The sequence below is a fragment of the Dromiciops gliroides genome, chromosome 1 (genome assembly GCF_019393635.1).
Source record: "Dromiciops gliroides isolate mDroGli1 chromosome 1, mDroGli1.pri, whole genome shotgun sequence".
Lineage (NCBI taxonomy): Eukaryota > Metazoa > Chordata > Mammalia > Microbiotheria > Microbiotheriidae > Dromiciops > Dromiciops gliroides.
The window spans coordinates 175,509,099-175,529,731 of NC_057861.1; the positions used below are offsets into that span (position 1 = coordinate 175,509,099).

At 37.9% G+C, this 20,633-nt stretch overlaps 1 protein-coding gene across 1 annotated transcript in view; it reads right to left on the minus strand.

The window, feature by feature from the left end:
• Positions 1–9,391: 9,391 nt before the first annotated feature.
• Positions 9,392–20,633, minus strand: part of TBC1D7 (TBC1 domain family member 7) — a 29,493-nt gene continuing 18,251 nt past the window's right edge. Inside the window, 3 exon segments of the mRNA XM_043975375.1 lie at positions 9,392–9,898; positions 13,025–13,154; positions 17,161–17,306. Of these exon segments, the coding sequence (XP_043831310.1) occupies positions 9,812–9,898; positions 13,025–13,154; positions 17,161–17,306 (363 nt within the window). The 3' untranslated portion in view covers positions 9,392–9,811.

Genomic DNA, 20,633 nt, shown 5'->3' on the forward strand with positions numbered 1-20,633 from the left:
CGAGGAATCCCTCTTTAAGACCTTTGACGAACCTATATCTCCCCATTCTATATATCTTTTGATGTGTATGTTCACAGGGTCATTGAAAAGGGTTATTTCTGTTATTATAGCTTTTAAAGACTCTTGAATGATTATGATGGATAGACAAGGGATACTTTGTTGTAAAACAGTTTTAAGACAGAGTTTCATTCTAAGAAATCAAAATACTTTCTCATAATCAACATCTGAGAGAAATAATTAATTATATTGAACTGAAGGGCATTGTTGATGGATGAGATTACCTAAATGCTCAGGGTATATGCTTTTCAATCCTGAGTAGGAGACCTTGCCCAACTAGAAAACTTAAAGTATTTAAGATGAATTCTGTCTCCCTGTGTTCTACTCAGCCAGGCCTGAGCAGAGGTAGACCCCCCTTTTGCCTATGTGGTAAAAAGTAAGCCAGTTTTTTTTGAAGGACCACCCTTTCGGGGAGGAGACCGTGACGAACGGCTGTGCACTCCACCTCCGTCTGTTAGGCACTCCACTTCCAGGGTTCGAGCTTAAAAGGCAAGGAGAGAACGGAAGTCAGGTCTTTGGTCCGCTCTCCTCTTCCGCTGGTTGTGCTGCACACACAGACGCTGACTGAAGCGTGACTCAGCCCGGTTCGCCATAACAGCAGGTGCTTGACTCGGCTCTCAGCTTCAGAGGTGGCCTTGGGTTTTTGGTGAGTCCTATACAGGTTTTTGGTGAGTTTTATATGGAATATAGACTAAGCTTAGATTTAAGACTATTTGTTTGTATTTCTACTTTCCTACCCCTCTAATCGACATCACCTTGTAATTTCCAAACAATAAAAGCTCTAACTAAAGATCAGAGGCTTCTTTAATTTACTAATCTGGGAGATAAATAAGGGAAAGGTTAAAGGGGAGTTTAATGCTTTTGTATCCAATTTTAAATCTCACACCTAGATTGCCCTAAGTGGAGATAGTGTGGATAAGAGATGTGTCCTTATCTAAGACAGTGATCAGAATCATGTTCCCCAGCCCCTCATTAGAATAGGTCCACCTCTCATTATGATATACATTCTTCTCATTAATTTTTAAGCAATCAGAGTTGATTGCCACCCTCAGGAACACCTGTTCTTCCAAGGGCATATAAGCATTGAATGGGTTCCATGAGGGATCTTTGGAATTTGAGAGTTTATTCCCTCAATTATTGCCAACATGATTAATAAAATGATTAATTACCCAGAAACTATGCCTCTTGAACTTTTATGTCACACATCTTTACCATATCTTTACCATTTCATGGTTGACTAAAAGATATAAAGAAATAATAATAATAATAGGTAGGCCAAAAGTCATGACATTTTAATAACTTTTTGAAAATTATTTTTCTTTATTTTTCAACATTTACCATGTTTGATTTTTCACACGTAAAATAGATTTATTTCCTATATATACTCTATATGACGCTATGATATTGTAAATTAAAAACAAAAAATAAGAGTTTTAAATATTGAAACCTCTTTATATATTTTGGCCCACCCTGTAGCTATTATTTGATTATAATCTAGGGTTTAATAAGTATTTTACTCAATACATTGATTATTTCCATTTTGCAGGTGAGGAAACTGAGGTTAAGAATGATAAAGTAATTTTCTCATAGTCCCACAACTAGTAAGTGGTAGAGTTTAGATTTGACCCCAGTACTTCTGGCTCTAGAATCTTTCCACCATAACAACTAACCCACAGTAAAGAAGTAGAAAGTGATTGATTCCCTCTCCTTCTCTCTTTATATTCTGAACCAACCACAGAAGCATCAGCTTTGGCAAAGTAGCATTTGATCTAGAAAGATTTAGTTTGTACCAACAGCCACAGGCCAGTTTCAATTGGCTGAGAGTCCCTGGGAGCAAATGCTCTTTGTTTCATCCAGTGAGAGAAATTCTCCTAAACCCTACTACAGAAATTCCCTTCATCTCTTACATGCCAGAGGCAGAAAGGTGGCATTTGCAATAATTAAAAAAAAACTTTTTTTTAAACAAAGAAAAGCAGATCTCTGCTTGAATACCAAAAAGCTTCTTAATCCTGAAAGACTCTTTATGCTCAAAGGCTACTGCAAAATGCAGAAGCAGGTTGTATATGCCTGCAACATTGTCTGCAACTCAGACTGAAGATAACAGGGACCTGAGTCGAAGCATTGCCAAAGGTTGAGAGTGACTCTGTGAGCCAGAAGAAGCAACCAGTGGGTATAGGTTTGGACCCTAATGAGCTCTGTGATTGTCTCATTGGTAATCAGAGACGAGTCTTAAGCTCCAGTCAAAGCAAATGTGATTCTTCTTCCAACAAACTCTCTCCACCTTGCATGTCCTCATAGAGAGTGACAACATTCTATTACAGAAACTGGACAAACAGGGTGGTTACATTATGTAAGGGGACAGCATGGCACGTGGATATAAGACAGGAAGCAGTCTGTAAGCACTGGGTCACAAAGGTTCAACTAACTCTGTCTAATATTATGACTTGGGATTTCCCTACCAATTTAATGGTCAAACATCTAATAAAAGGAATACATTTCTCATAAGACTGAATATTACATCTCATAATTCCAGAACTTCTACCAAAACCCTGTTTTGTAACTTTCTGTCAGCTAACAGAGAACTTTGTAAACACTGTCTCTTTTTAACAATAGTCTATTGTTATCCTGTGTTATTACATCTATATTTCCCTTTATATCCTTTCCTCTCCCTCTTCCCAGAAAGCCAGCTCTTATAACCAAAATAAGAAGAGGAAAAAAATAAGCAAAACCAAAAACACTTTGAAAAAACAGACATTATACACACTTGTTTCATACCTGTGGATCCCCACCTTTGCAAAGGAGTTAAGGGAGCTATCTTCCCATATCTCTTTGCTTGTAGCAGCTGTTAGCAATGACTGTTTGGATTTTGCCTAGTCAGAATCTAATAAGCTGTTGCTGAACTAGAAATACCAAATAAAGTAATAGGAGAAGAAAATATTGACATAATGAAAAATGGGCATAGTGGAAAGAACATTGGAAATGGAATATTATTACACCATAAATAACAACAAATATGAAGAATCCAGAGAAACTTGGGAAAACGTGTAAGAACTGATGATGAATGGAGTAAACAGAACCAAGAAAACAATTTATACAACGATCTTAATCATGTAAAGCGTGACGATTGGAATGACACCACCTGCTAGAGACTTACTGTTCCGCCCATGAAGCAAAGGTCTTTGAGGGCAAGACCAGGAGTCTTTTCTTTGGCATCAGGAAGTGACGTTGGGTAGTGGGAGGAAGAAGGAAGAGACTAGCACTCTGTCTCTCGGGCTTTCCTTTGGCCTCTGGTGGAGAGCAGAGCTAGAAATGTGCTCTCCCTTTAATAGATAGGAATCTAGGCCTTTCTCTCTCTCTTTAGCAAATTCTTATTCTCCTTAATAAATGCTTAAAAGTCTAACTCTTGCTAAAGCTTATAATTTATTGGCGACCACTCATTGGATATTTTAGACAGACTAGCTAGAATTTTAACCCTTAACAAAAGGAAAATAACATTGAAAGACATCAATACTCCGATGAATTCAGTGAACAGTCTTGACTTCAGAGAACTAAATATTGTGAAACACAGGTCTCCCACAAAGAGGAGGTGGAGCATAGGAGCAGAATGTCAGATTGAGCTAATATATTGGTTCATTTGACTTAACTATATTTCTTTGTTGCAAAGCTGGACTCTATAGGAGGAGGGGAAAAAGGAGTAAAAACTGGGAGGTGATCACAGTGGGTACAAGAAAGTAACAATATTTTTTTCAAGACATGAAAAGAGAAAGGACAGGCTTTAGTCCCAGCTTTGCTCAGGTAAGTCATTTACTCTCTCTGAATCTCAAATTTCCTCATCTATAAAATATATATGGCAATAATATATCTACTACCTACTTCCCAGATTACATAAGTAAGCACCCTATGAAAAAACAGAAGATTGTCACATTGCATAAATTTAGCAGCATCTGAGAAACATTAAGCAATAAAAGATATGATGAGTGTGCCTTCAAGTGGAAGGTAACAAAGGTTTAAGAAAGTTTTTCTGAATCACATGATTTGGTGTTTGCCATCAATTATCAGTCCAACCACTAACCCAAAAACTGTTACATTCTTTTCCCCAGCAGACTTTAAGCTTCTTGAAAATATCTCTTACTTTGTGTTCTCAATCCCAAGGGCAAGGACTAGAATATTGTAGACTGGGGTTCTTGACCATTTTTGAGTCATGGACCCCTTTGGCAGTCTGGTGAAGATTATGGACCCATTGTCAAACTACTGTTTTTAATTGAATAAAATAAAATACATAGGATTTACAAAGAAGACCAATTATATTGAAATGTTGCTTTATATATATGTGTATGTATGTGTGTATGTATGTGTATATGTATATATTTGTGTGTGTATGTGTGTGTGCGTGTGTGTATATGTATATGTGTATATATATATATATATATATATATATATATATATATATATATATATATATATATATATAAAAAAAACAAGTTAATGTGCTCCAGGTTAAGAATTCCTTAGTGGAGGCTTAAATAAATACTTGTTGAATGAATGAAATTATAATTTTGTTTTGTTTTGTTTTTTTGTTTTTGTGGGGCAATGGGGGTTAAGTGACTTGCCCAGGGTCACACAGCTAGTAAGTGTCAAGTGTCTGAGATCGGATTTGAACTCAGGTACTCCTGAATCTAGGGCCGGTGCTCTATCCACTGTGCCACCTAGCTGCCCAAATTATAATTTAATCCATGTCTTTCTCTGAATCTTGTGGCTTGGGATTTCCCTACCAGTTACCTATCCAAATTCTAACACAAGGAGTATATTTATAATTTAAACTGTGATGCAGGAGAGAGAGAGAGAGAGAGAGAGAGAGAGAGAGAGAGATGGATTGATTGATTGATTCTGGCTCATAGTGTTCTAACACAATAGATTTTTCTTCCTTCCTTTCATTCCATCATCTATCCATCTATACCATTAAGATTCTAGCTCTCTAGAAGGAAAGAAAACTCTCCCCATAAGCTTTGGGGGAAGCTATAAGAGAAGTCCTCCCTTCACCTCTAGTCCCTCAGTCCTATAATACACAGATAAAGCCAAAGATGTTTCAGCCTTTTTCTCCCTCTGGGCATACATACAGTGAATATACATTAAGCCCAAATAGCTCCTCAGAGACTGTCTTTTTCCCTCACAGTGTGACAGCAAAGCAGGAGAGTAAAAAAAAACTAAAAACCAGACACCCTTTCAGTCCAAAGTGAGAATATAGTATTTTCTAATGGATAAATTTTGTTGTAACAAAGCAGACAAACATAAACGTGCACATAAACCACGAGGTAGAGTTCCCCTAAAGTAGCACAATTATGCAAAATAGCACAAAAAGAAATTGAGATTATGTTCACAGCACTCTATACTTTAGTAATTTACCATTTGAACCAAGAAAGGAAAACTTTCAGTTGAATAAGGCAGCACCAACATCATCCATTGTCCCCAGCCTGAGTCTTGTGGCCATTTAAAGATGTCTTCACTGACATAATACCACTCAACATGTACTATTCCTTTGGCTCCCCTCTCATCACTTTCCACCACTTTGTACAAGCCTTCCATCTATTTTTTTGAATTCTTCCTATCTGCTGTTCCTTGAAGCCTCCAGAGTTTGAAGAAGAAGCAGGAGGTGACTGACTGAAGCCTCTGGGTCTTGTGACTGCTCTCTCCTGGTTCTCCTTTGCTCAATCTTTATCTAGGTCACACATACTAACTGCGGGTGTCTCCCAAAGCTTTGGCCTGACCTATCTTCTCTTTACACTCTATACTATCTCTCTCGACAATCACATCAGTTCCCATGGATTACATTATCATCTTTATGTTGATAATTCCTAGCCCTAACTTCTCTCCTGAGTTTTAGTGCTGCCTTTTGGACATCCTGGATTGGATGTTCCCTAAGTATCTCAAAGTCTAAAGAACTCAGTATCTTTCCTCCTAAATCCTCTCCTCTTCCCAACTTTTCTATTATGGCCAAATAGGATGTCATCACCATCCTCCCAGTCACCCAAGCTCACAATTTCAGTGTCATCCTCATCTCCTCATTTTTACTCACACCATATATCTAAACCATTGGCAGACTTCCATCTTTATATCTCTCCTATACACCATCTTCTCTTCATTCACACAATGGCCTTCTTACCTCTCTTCTAGATCATATCGATAGTCTTCTTTTCTTTTTCTTCTTTATTTCTTTTTTTTGCAGGGCTATGGGGGTTAAGTGATTTGCCCAGGGTCACAAAGCTAGTAAGTGTAAAGTGTCTGAGGCCGGATTTGAACTCAGGTACTCCTGAATCCAGGGCCGGTGCTTTATCCACTTCGCCACCTAGCTGCCCCCATCAATAGTCTTCTAATTGGTCTCCCTGCCATCTTCCGATCCATCCTCTACTCACCTGCCAAAGTGAGCTTCCTAAAGTATAGGTCTGACCAAATCACAAACTTAGTCAATAAATTCCATTGGCTCCCAATGGCCTTCAGGACCTTCTCACCTTTCCAGTCTTCTTACAGCTTATCATTCCCCTTCATGTACTCTAGGATCCAGGTACACTGGTCTCCTTGCTATTTCTCATACATGATGCTCCATCTCCCATTTCCATGTTTACGCATTGACTGTACCCACCATGTTCTCCTTTTCTTTAATCTGCTCAAGGCAGATTTCAGAAAATCCTGGAAAGACTTATATGAACTGATGCAAAGTGAAATGAGCAGAACTAGGATAATGCTGTACACAGTAACAGCATGATGACCAACTATGAATAACTTAGCTCTTCTCAGTAATACAATGATCAAGACAATTATAAGGGAGTCATAATGGAAAATGCTAACCCACACCCAGAGAAAGAACTGATGGACTTTGAATACAGATTAAAACATACTATTTTCACTTTATTTTTTTCATGTTTTTTTTTCTTTTGGTCTATTTTTTCTTTCAGAACTATGACTAATATGGAAATATGTTTTACATGATTGTACATATATAACCTATATCAAATTGTTTACCATTTTAGGAAGAGGGGAAGGGAGGAAGGGAGAAAATTTGGAATTCAAAATTCTGTAAAAACAAATGCTAAAAATTGTCTTTACATATAATTGGGAAAAGATAAAATACTATTAAAAACACTTAGCTCAACACCTATCTTCTATAGGAGGCTCCTGCTGAGGTGTTCCCCACCCATTCCATCAGGGCTTTCCCTCTTCCTTCCATTTACACTGGATACTCTTATAACGTATATAATTATATATCGGTTGTCTCTTCAAATAGAATCTAAGTTTCTTGAGAACAGGGGCCATATTTTGGCCTTTCTTTCTTGCCCCAGTACATAGTAAGTGTTTTATAAATGCTTGTTGACTGACTGACTAAAGTTTACTATCTGCTGTTACTGTTAGTCAGATGGTATGTGTCCATTGAAAAATGGGTGGTCTCTCCAGCAAACTCAGGTTCATTTTCCTACCAGGAAAATCCATGCCCTCACAATAATAAACCAAGATTATGTTGTTATTTGGGGGTAATAGTAAATAAGATTTAGCAGATTATGAGAGGGCTATCTATATGCAAGTATCAAGTTCATTTGCCTTGTGAAACAAGGCCAAACTACAGGATGGGATTATGAGTATAAAATATTTTAGGACCCTGGGGATGCTAGCCCTCTCCAGAGAGGAAAAAAAATCTGAAAATTCTTTGTAAATTGCTGAGTCCTTTTATGTGTTTTTTGCTTTGTTTATAAGGTCCTGTGAATCTTTTATGTTGTTTTTCAAATTTTCTGTGAGGTAATATAAAAGCTGTCCTATAACTGGCATATGCATTGCTACCTTGAGTGCTTGAAGAAGACCTTGAAAGTTAGACACAAATTAAACACAAGCTATAGTTTCCCAGACTAGAGAGGAGATAAAATGAGTCAAAGACGGATAATGATCTTTTAGGACTGGGCCCAAGTTTGAGCCTAGTCTATATAAACTTGGCTTAAGTCATTCTGGGTCATGAATTATATATTTAACGAGATTTTTCTGCAATTAGCTCCTTGTTTTAACAAATACAAAACAATGATGTATGATAACATTCAAAATATACTCTGTTCCTTTGATATACTCTGTTCCTTTGAGAATTCAAATTCAAATCCAGCCTCAGACACTTACTAGATATGTGACCATGGGCAGGTCATTTAATCTCTGTCTGCCCCAGTTTCCTCAATGGTAAAATGGGTGTTATAATAGCACCTACCCTCCCAGGGCTGTTGTGAACATCAAATGAGATATCTGTAAATGTTAGCACAGTGACACATAGTAGGTACTTGTTTTTTCCCTTCCCTTCTCTTCCCTTCCCTTCCCCCACACCTCAATTTTGAAGGGGAAAAGGCAAATTTTCACTCAAACTCTGTCTCATGCTCTGGGCAGCCTATTCAGTGCACAGCTGTCACCACAGGCACAGCACAACTGAGAGGTTATTAACCTTAATTTGCTTTCTTTCATTCTCATTACATGCTCATACATCCCAGGGCATTTCATTATCTACCCATAGAAAGTCTCAACTGGACAAACACCAGCTAGGTGAATAGAGCATTAGACCTGGAGTCAGGAAGTCAACTTCAAATCTGGCCTCAGATACTGCCTATCTGAGTGACCCTGGGAAAGTCACTAAACCACTCTCAGCCTCCGTTTCCTTATCTGAAAATGGGGATGATAATAATAGCACCTACCACCCAGAGTTGTTGTAAAAAAAATGATAGTTGTAAATGCTTTGCAAATCTTAAAATGTCATATAAATGCTAGATATTATTATTATTATTATCATTATTTGGGTTACATAGATTTTCTCCATATAAGTAAATTTAGACAGTTATTTTGGGAAATGTTTCATTCCCACCACAACTCAGGAGATGGGGGGTAGGGGGCGGGGAATGTAAATCTCTTTAAATTAAAAAACAAAAAAGATCTTTAGCAAGCTGAAACTTACAGAGAGAGCCACCTCCTTCTTGAACAAGCACTATACTAACAAAGAGTCAGATTCAGAAGCATTAATAAAAGGAAGTGGCTCTCCCTTCCTGAAATAGATCTTAGAGAGTAACTAGCTTAATGCTAATTAGAGCGGCAAGAGAAGTTTTGTTCCTTCCTTGCTTATTAATGTATCTATTTTGACCGGGCTGAGGTTCCTAGCAGCCCTTAAAAAATACCCCTCCTAGGGCAGCGAGGTGGTAAAGCGGGAAAAAGCACCCGCCCTGGATTCAGGAGAACCTCAGTTCAAATCCAGCCTCAGACACCTGACCCTGGGCAAGTCATTTAACCCTCATTGCCCCAAAAAAGAAAACAACCCCCCCAAAAAAATACCCCTCAACACTGAGCTTTGTCATGTTGCCCCTAGTGAAAGGTAAGCACTGTGAGGGCAGGTACTATGTCCTTTTTCGCCCTTTATCACCAGTACCTAGCACAAGGCAGCTACAAATCCTAGGCCCTTGATAAACAGTTGGCAGAGGGAATTGAATTTGTATCCAAGCTCCCTCAAAAAACCCTGATCCGTATCACAGAAATAACAGGTGTTCTAATTAAATAAGTTTTATTGAAAAAATATTTACATTTTTAACATGAGACAATCCAAAAAAAAAAACCAACTGATAAGGAAAACAAGTCCCAAAGCATTTTTAGTCAGCTCAGGAGAATATGTTTCTAGCAAACTCTATAGTCAGCCTCTGAAAAGCACGTGCTCAGAGTGCATCGGGTGGATGTTTAAAAGGAAGGGAAGGGCTCACATGGAATGCACTGGAGTCCCACAGTGTTTATGCCACAGATCGATGGCTTTGCTCACAATTGCATCTGAACTGTCCTGAGGGATCTGTGAAGGAATGAAAAGCAAAATTAAAAGGGTAAAATTTGTGAAATTTGTCATTTGCAATCACAGTACAGAATATGTTGTGGTGTGGAAAGTTCTTTCCAACAGGCTTTTTTTTTTGGGGGGGGGGGGTAGGGCAGGGCAATGAGGATTAAGTGACTTGCCCAGGGTCACACAGCTAGTGTCAAGTGTCTGAGGCTGGATTTGAACTCAGGTTCTCCTGAACCCAGGGCTGGTGCTTTATCCACTGTGCCACCTAGCTGCCACCCCCCAAGCAGGGTTTTAATTACTACTAAAGGGAAGGGTGGGGAGAAGGAAGTAGCATCAAATAAGATGGTGCAAGAAATGTCCCTATTCAAAAAGGGCAACAGCTCCCAGATCTTTGTGAACCCCCTTCTGCTATTCCACCTAACTATAAGGGACTCTAAGCAACAGAGAGAAGGAAAACCATGGGCTTTGGCTTATTAAGAAACAGGAATAGTAAAGGATGTGAAGAATTCCCCCCCCCCATTCTATTTAGCCTCCAAGGATTCCTGTTCCATTAGACTCTCCTTAACCTTCAAGGATTCCTGTTCTGTTAACAAATTATTTATGCCAAGGTACCTCAATTTGTAAGCAATAATTACACCAGGCAGACAGTCCCATTTTGCATGCTCCCAAATCCATGGCCACATGCTGTTCAGGACATCACCTCCAAAGGATGCCAAGTGTAATCTGATTCTCAGACAAAGGCCAATTTTAAACCAAGTTCCCTTTGGGATCACAGTGATGAAGTCAGGGAAGAATCACACGTTGGAAAATTCCTCAGATGCCAACTGATCCCAACCATACCTGGGAATCCCCTCTAAACGTCCTCAAGAATGGGCATTCCAGTATTTAACTGAAGGCCTCTAGAGCAGGGATCTTAGCCTGGGATCTGTAAACTTGTAATCTTCTTTCAAGATTTTGATTATTATTAAAATATAATTGGTTTCCTTTGTAATCCTATGTGTAATTAATCTTATGCACTTAAAACACCATTCTGAGAGGGATACACAGGCTTCGTCATGCTGCCAAAAGGGTGTCCGTGACACAAAAATACTTAAGAACCCCTAGTCTAGGGAGCAGCTCTGTGGCGCAGTGGATAAATCACCGGCCTTGGATTCAGGAGAACCTGAGTTCAAATCCGGGTTCAGACACTTGACACTTACTAGCTGTGTGACCCTGGGCAAGTCACTTAACCCTCACTGCTCAGCAAAAAAAAAAAAAAAAAAAGTAGTCTAGAGTGAAGGGGGAGTCCATGGCTTCCTAAGGCAGTCCTTTCCATTAGGGAACAGTTCTAATTGTAAGGAGTTTTTCCTTACAAGGAAGTGAACTCTGCCTCTCTACAATTTTCAACCACTGATCCTAATTCTGCCTTTTCAGACAAAGCAGAACAAATCTAATCTTCTTCTATGGCAGCCCTTCAAGTGCTTGACTACAACTAACACAGCCTCCACAAATCACCTCCTCTTCAGGCTAAACATCTCCTGTTCATTCAACTGGTGCTCCAATATAAATAGCACAATCTACATGCCCTTCACCATCCAGGATGCTTAAAGTCCTTCCTAAAAAAGGATACCTAGAGGGGGCAGCTAGGTGGCATAGTGTATAAAGCACTGGCCCTGGATTCAGGAGGACCTGAGTTCAAGTCTGGCCTCAGACACTTAACATTAGCTGTGTGACCCTGGGCAAGTCACTTAACCCTCATTGCCCCGCAAAAAAATTAAAAAAAAAAAAACTTAAAAAAAGGATACTAGAGCTAAACATTATACTCTAGTGGGGATCTGCCTAGGGCAGAGAACAGTGGAACTATTACTTCCTCCATTCTAAACCCTATGCCTCTCTTAACATACCTGAAGACCAAATTCGGGATGTTCTTTCAGTTGTCATATCTCACTGTTGGGAGCAACTATGGTGCAGTAGATAAGAGTGCTGGGCCTGGAAGACTCATCTTTCTAAGTTCAAATCTGGTCTCAGACACTTCCTAGCTGTGTGACCCTGAACAAGTCACTTAACCATGTTTGCTTCAGTTTCTTCACCTATAAAATGAGCTAGAGAAGGAAATGGCAAGCCACTCCAGTATCTCTGCCAAGAAAATCCCAAATGAGGTCATTAAGAGTCAGTCACAACTGAAAAATGACTGACATCTACAAATCTGATTAAAATGTGATCTATGCCTTCTTCTAGTACTTGATATAAACATCAAACAGTGCAGGGATAAGAACAAGGCCCTAGGACAATAGAGTCAAGATTATTTATGAAACCAACAGTGACCCATTAAGTAAGTACTATACTTCAGGTCATTCAACCAATTTCAAATCCACCTAACTATAATGTTATCTAGCTCAGGGCTTCTTAAACTTTTTCCATTGGCGACCCTTTTTCACCTGAGAAATATTTATGCGACCCTGGGTATATAGGTATATAAAATAGGCATACCTAACTTTTACTGTTGCCAAATTTTTCACAACCCCCACATTGTTATGCAACCTCACACAGGGTCATGACTCACAGTTTGAGAAGCTGGGATCTAGACCGCCTCTTGCCATCTTGTTCACAAGGATAGTATGAGAAACTTTATCACTTGCTTTGCTGAAATCTGAAATAACAATATCCATAGCCTTCCCCTTGACTAGATACTTTATAATCCAATAAATACTATAACTTATTATTGGGAGTAATAGTTTATGTACTAGAAGAATCTGGTTTGGTGGAGAATCTACTTTGTTTTGTTGGTCAGAATAAAACAAATGCTTCTATAAAATGAAATGGTTGGACCAAATGAACTCTAAGGCCCCTTCTATTCTCTGTCTTTTGTCACTGAGTCATGTACTACTCTTCAGGACTCCTTGAACCATAGTACACTAATACTGTCCATGGGGTCTTCGTGGAAAAGATACTGGACTGATGAAGGCAGAGGTTAAGTGACTTGCCCAGAATCACAAAGCTAGTTAAGTGTCTGAGGCTGGATTTAAACTCAGGTCTTCCTGAGTCCAAGCCTAGCACTCTACTCATTGGGCCACCTACCTGCTTCCAGTTCTCTATCTATGATCCTATAATTCTATGAAATAATTGTTGAATGAGCAAATGAAGATAAAGTACACTTACATTTTCCAAAAACTTTGTGATTTTTTCAGCGTTGTTCAATGCCATTACTTTTATTTTAAAGGTTAATAAAATTTCCACAGCAACGAAAACTAGGATCTTGCAGGAACCACTTATAACTTTATCCCAAACTCTACAAAAATAAAAATATCAAATTAAATGATACTGCTGAATTTTACATTATTGAAGCTTCCTCAAAATCCAGAATTATTCCTTGTTTTAACTATTATTTTTTTCAGAGAATCATCATTAAATTTATAAATTGACATTCATGAAGCATTTCAAGTTCAGTTGAATTTGTCTCCGATGTGATTAGAAATTAGAAGGAAAAGAAGAAAAACATAATCTAGATACAATAAATCTAATGAAAAGCTCATCTCTAATGTTCTCTTTGAAACTGGAGACTTACCTTTCTCATTTCTTTGCAAAAGTGGAGGACTATAGGGGTAGTGCATTGTATAGGTCAGAATTTTTTCCCATACATTGGTTAGTTTTTACAGAACAGGTTTCCCCCCCTCTTTTTTATTCTTTGTTATAAGGTATGGTAATCTGTGACAGAGAAGGAGGAGGAATATATGGAGAAATATAGCTGATGTAAAAATTAAAGACAAAATTTATTTTTAAAAATGTAATTAATGCAAAGCAAAAGAAATTGGTACCTAAATGTATGCTATGAAAAGTAATAAAGAAGCCATATTCTTTGACCCAGAGATTTCATTGATAAATATATACACTAAAAATGTCAATGATAGAAAGGAAGTTCCCATATAAACCAAGATATTCATATCAATACTTTCTGTAGGGTAAAGAACTGAGAACAAAGCAAATGCTCAATCGGCAAATGGCTAAGCAAGCAGCACAAGAATATAATGGAATATGACTGAATCATGAGAAATTAAGAGTATAGAGAAGCATAAGAAGGCTTCTATTGATTGATATATGGTGAGGTAAGCAGAACCAACAAAACCATATACACAATGACTACAACAAGGTAAATGGGAAGAAAAACCAAAACTATAATTACAATGACCCAGCCTGGTCTTGGAGAAGAGTTTAGAAAAGACATTTCCCTCCTTTCTTTATAGAAGAGGAAGGACAATAGGCATGGAACACTACACACACTATCCAATGTTGTTGATGTGTGGGTTAACTCAGCTGAACTGATTTTTTGACAATCATCCTTTTTTGATTCTTTGCTACAAAGGATGGATAGTTGGGTATTCAGAAATAAAGGTATTATTAAAACAAAATAATAATAATGATGGTGAAGATAATAGTAAAGTATTCCTAAAAACAAAAGTTACCATTAAAATTAGAATTATAGTTCAATACATGTTGATTAACTGGTATGGTATTTGGAGGTGCATCCTTGTGTTCAATTAATTTTCTTTATAAACATAGTGATACACCAGTGAAGTTACATGTCTCTAAGTCCATTCTCAGAACTGAACTCTACTACTTTCACAAGAAAAGCAGCTCTTCCACACAAGTCCTCAGAGATTATGTCCACTGTGAGTTTTATGATTTATCGTTCAGTTGTTTCAGTCCTGTCTGACTCTTTGTAATCTTGTTTGGGGTTTTCTTATTAAAGATATTGGAGTGGTTTGTTATTTCTTTTCCGGCTCATTTAACAGATGGGGAAACTGGGGCAAACAGTATTAACTAACTAGTCCAGGGTCACATATAACTAGTAAGTTTCTGAGGCCAGAAGATGAGCCATCCTGACTTCAGGTCCAGCACTCTATTCTACTGCGTCATCTAACTAGCCCTTAATGATTTGAGAGCCCTCAAATAAGAAACCATAATAAATTGTGCAATGTTGTATTATCTCAATACTAAGCAGAAATGGTACCACTTTGTCATTTGCAAAATATGATGCATTCTTTTCCTCTGGAGAAAATTCTCTATTTGAGGATCTGGAAAGTGTGGTTTATCCTCCTCTTATTCATTTATTCTTTTATTCACTTAATAAACATTAGTGTCTTTTGTGTACTTGGCATTGTACCAGGTAATAAGGAAGATTCAATGACAAATAAGAAACAGTCTTTTGAGGAACTTGTCCAATCAACCAATGAATTATTTATTAAGCACTTACTATATACCTGGCATTTCTGGGCACGGGGGCTACAAATGCAATGAAGGAATGAAGGAATGATGATAATTACTACTAATAATTAATAACAGTAATGACTACATTACTATGTTCTCATTTTATTAATAGTTATATTGATATTAATAATGATAATAGTAATAGTATTAGCCATCATTTACATAGTGTTTTAAAGTTTGCAAAGTGCTTCACATGTATTAATCTCCTTTGGGGCTCACAACAACCCTGGGAGGTAGCTGCTTTTATTAGCATCCCCATCTTGCAGATGAGGATACCGAAGATGAGAGAGGTAACTTGCCCAGGGACGCCTAATTATTTAGGATCTGATGCAGAATTTGAAAGTTGGTCTTTCTGTCTCTGAGTCCAATGCTCTATCCACAGTGCCACCTAGTGGCCTACAAATGAAACAATCTCTATTCTCAAGGGGCTTACATTGTAACAGAGGAGATATATACAGAATACATACACATAAATAAGTAGTTAAATAAAAGGTAGTACAAGAGGGAGGGCAGTAGTAATCAGGAGAAAATCAGGGTAGGCTTCCTCTAGAAAGTAGTGCTCAGCTGTGGCTTAAAGGAAGAAGCTAGGTGGTAGGTAGGAGAAAATGGACCTGGAATCAGGAAGACCTGAGTTCAAACTCAGCCTCAGATACTTCTCAGCTATGTGACCCTGGATAAGTCATTAAACCTCTGTTTGAAGATGAGTTTCCTCATCTATAAAATGGGAATAATAAGGCCTACCCTCCAAGGTTGTGGTGAAGATGAATGAGATATTTGTAAAGCATTCTGTAAATCTTGAAGTGCCGATGTAAATTCTAGCCATCATCATCATCATGGGACTTTATGAGATAGAAGTGAGGGGGAGGGTATATTCCAGGCATGGGACACAACCAGTGCAAAGGCAAAGAGACAAGAGATGAAGTATCATATGAGGAACAGAGAGAAGACCATTTGAGCTGGTTCCCAAAGTGTGAGATGGGGAGTGGTATCCAGTAGGGCTGGAAAGGTAGGTTATGATAAGGTTGTGAAAGGCTTTAAAAGCTAAATGGAAGAGTTTACATTTGATCCTAAAGGCAACAGAAAACCCCTGGAGTTTTATTGAGTCAGGAAATGGCATGGTCAGATCTGCACTTAAAAATCAACTTGAATTCCTCACTCTTTCTCTCACACTCCCCCTTCCCCTCATATCCAAGCTGTCACCAAGGCCTGTCAATTTCAACCTTGCAATATCTCTCCAATGTTCCCCCTTCTCTGCTCTGACACAGCCAGCACTGTAGTGAAGACCCTCATCACCTTGTGCCCTGATTATTTCAATAGCCTGCTGGTGGGTTTGCCTCTCTCAAGATTCTCCCCACTCCAAACCATCCTCCATTCAGCCACTAAAGTGTTTTTTTCTAAAACACAAGTCTGATCAAGCCACCCTCCCACTCAATAAACTCCAGTGGCTTCCTATTCCCTCCATGATCAAATACAAAATGCTCTGTTTGGTATCCAGAGCCCTTCATAACCTAGCACACCCACCTTTCAAATCTTCTTACACCGTTTTTCCCAAGAGGTACTCTTTGATGCAGTGACACTGGCCTGTTGGCTGTTTCACAAAAAAGTCACTCCATCTCTTGACTTATTAAATATTTGTTGAATGATAAATGTTTACTGATTGATTGATTGATTGGAGTAGAAAGAGACTTGAGGAAAGAAAACCAATTAGAAGGACATGTTGCAATAGTTCAGGTGAGAGGTGATAAGGGCCTGAACTAAAGTGGTCATTGTGTGAGTAAAAAAGGGTTAGATGCAAGAGAAACATTGTGTGGAGACAGAAATGGAAAGAAAGGATAATGCCAGTTATGAACTAGGAAGACTGGAAGAAGTCTTTATCAGAAAAGAGAAATCCAGAAGTGGGTGGGGCTAGAGAGGACAGATGACAAGTTCTGTTTTGGACATGTTGCATTTGAGATGCCTAGTACAAGCTAGCAATGCTGACCAACAGCAGAACCCAAGCCTTCAAGACCTTCAAAAAAAAAAATACTTGCCTCTGTAAACTGGATTCAGGTAAGCAGCCAGCAAAACACTTCTGGAACCAGAGATCATAAGGCAGTTTGGTTATAGCAGAGCATGACTTCATATGATTCAGGAGACGACTATCTTCAAGATTCAAGTACTGTTCAAAAGCCTTTGGCTAAAGGAGACAGAAAGAGATGGGAAAGATGTCCAATGATATAAAATATATCAGCTGCTACATCAGGCAATGTTGAAAATCTTCTAAGGGTTAAATAAAAGCAAGTGCTTAGAGCTAAAAATTTAATACATACCTAGAGCTGGGCAGACACAATCCCCTCAAGCAAAAATCTATCAATCAGACTAGCCTGATTCAGCAGTCCTCTTTCTGAGCTCTAAGACTCAGCATTTGGGGAAGGATATAAACAATAAAGAAGAAGAAATAAGAAAGAAAAAAATAAGAAGAAGAACATAAAGAGAGAGGTCCAGGAAAACTAGAAAGGAAGAGAGAAACACTTACAGTGGGAAAAATCCTCTTTGAGCCTCATCATCATCTATAAGGTGAGATGATTGGACCAGGTGACCTCCCAGGTCCTCTTCAGGTCTAAGCTTTTATCCTAAAATCCTACTGGTTCAAAAACTAGGGTCATAGGTCACCAATGACCTAGGTCTTTGTCCCAGTTAAGATAGCAATTAGCTCTCTGACTTTGGATAAATCACCTAACCTCTCAAATCCTCAGTTTCCCAATCTACAAAATGATAGATCATTAAGTTATGCAATCATAGGTTAGTCATTTCATACCTCTGAGATGCAGTTTCCTCACTGATAAAATGGGCTAGATTTTTGTCCTTGTATATCATACAAAATAGATTAAAGTCCTTAGTAGACTTTAAAATACCCTATAATTCTATGACCCTAATTTGTGTTTCTTAGTTATAATTAGTACAAAGAAAACCATCAAAGGTTAGCAGAAGTCAGCAAGACTTGGAGGAGAGAAATTTTAAAGTGTTGTTATGGTTTTGAGAGCAACAAATTAAAATGAATTGGGGTTTTTAAAAAACACTTAAAAAGCACCTTGATAAAATTAAAATTTATACATTTAATATTCTAGTTCGGTGAATCAATGGAGAGTTGTTCCAAGACAATATTTACTAGGGTCTCAGTGATATCTCCCACGTTTACAAGATTTCCTGAGTCTGGGCCAAGGTTGCTGCTCCTTCCACTAAGGTTGTCCTTAGTCAACAGTTTCCTGAGCTGCCTCAAACAAAAATTTATCACCAGGAGGCCAGCCTTCTGGTGATGGAGCAATGGTCTTATGAGAACCAAAGGAACCACATGACTTTGAAACATTAGAGTAGGACTTTAGCATAGGTTCTCATGTCATATGTCTACAGTTTCAGGAAGAAGGAATGAGTAGAATTTAAAAGAATAATAATATAACTGATACTTAACTAAGCACTTTAAAGTTTTTAGTTTGCTTTACAAACATTCTATTTAAGCCTTATAATACATCCATTAGGTGTATAAATGATTATATTAATAACAGCAATAATAATAATAATTAATAGCAGCCAGAATTATATAGCACTTTAATGTCTACAGAGCACTTCACATATTTTAATCTCATTTTTTTTCAAGATATATGAGGACAAAAATCTAGCCCCATTTTATCAATGAAGAAACTGAGTCTCAGAGGGATAAAATGACTTATCTATGATTACTTAGCTACTAAGTGTCATAAGTAAAATTTGAACCTAGAGTTTCTTACCTCGAGATCTCTATCCACTATGCCGTAACTTCAGTGACTAGATTGAGGGCAAGGAAGGAGGAAGGGGAGAGGAAGAAGATGGGAAATAATTTGAATTACATGGGAACTAATTTAGATTACCCTTTGATTTCTCTCTTGCCTACTTTACTATTTATCTTCTGCTAGGCGTATTTGTGCACGTGTTACATTTCCAGTAGAATATAAACAGGAAATGTTTCATCTGTCTTTGTGCTCCCCCTACATACCTAGCTATGAACAATGATGCTGACCTAATGTTTAGTGAATATAACTAGAAAGAAGTCAATAAGTTTGTTTACAAAAAACCTTTTTTACCCTGAGCATCTTTAAAGATTTCGTAGCTACACCAAAAGGGAGGTAACCCCTGGATTGTTACACGGTCCCCTTTGGTCTGAGATGGGATAGATCAGGGGCTCTTCATTCTTGTTTCATGGACTCCTTTGGCAGTCTGGTAAAGAGTGTGGATTCTATCTCAGAACAATAAATGCATAAATGCAAAAATGCAGAAAATAAAATACATAGGGTTTCAAAAGAAACTAATTATATTGAAGTAAAATTTTCAAATTATGGGGGGAGGAGAAGTTCACAGATCTTAGGTTAAGATTTCCTGCTCTAGGTTACCTATGAGATTCTTTTGTGCTTTATAATTTTATACAATTTTGAAAAAGTCCTTTTGTATATGGCAGTGAGGCCATCTATGAGAGGTCAGGATCTCAGTAAGCCTTCTAAAGGAGAGAGAAGGTGTTGGTGGGATCCAGTGAATCAGAACACTGAAATATACTTAGGGGGCTCATCATCCAGGTATGTTCTGATCTTTTCCTGATGCCAAAATGTCCTTGTTATATCCACCATGTGCTCACTTCCCTGAGACTTTAAGATGGTCTTTGCTTTGTAATTGCAATTCTGTTTGGCAACACTTTAAAAATCTGAGAAAATGGCAGGATAATGATAACTCTGCATTTGTAAGAGGATGGGTAGCAAAAATCCATGTTATAAGTTGCTGCTGTTGTTATTTTTTTTAAAAGTTCACACTGTTTAACCAAACAGAAAAGTTTAAATAAATGAATTTTGGACAAAGACAAACATTAGCACAACCACTGGCTAGTTTTCTTATGCTTAGCAAAGATTCTTCTTAAAAACTTCATAACTATATAATGCTACTGCTATCGGATTCTATAGGAAATAGGAAACCTATAAGATGCCCTGGACAAAAATGCTAATACCACTGATTTCAAGTGACATACTTTTCCCCGTTCTTCCTTTAAAAGTGCTGACTACACCATTATTTCAACTTCAAGAATCTGAGAGGATAATCACCTCTAGTTAACAGGGAACTATCCAAAGTCACTGAAGTAAACAGGGAAAGTAGCTAAGGAAGCTTTGGCAAATTTTGGAAATTATAATTGACTTAAGAAGTAAAAATTACATCATGCTAATACTTAATAAAGTTTTCTTTAATCAAATCATAAATATCCTCATACCTATTTGTTATCCTTATACATATAGATCCTTATACATATAGATCCTCATGTTACTCCTCAAAAAGTGTCAGGATAAAGGGAGAAAATTAAAGGAGTGATAAATAGGGAAAAGAGATAGGGAAGCACCCCATGGTGGAGTGGAAAGAGCAGTGGTTCTTCAGTCAGAGGACCTGGGTTAAAATTCTGGTTCTGCTATCTATTACTTATTTTCTTACAAGTCACTCAACATCTCTGGGTCTC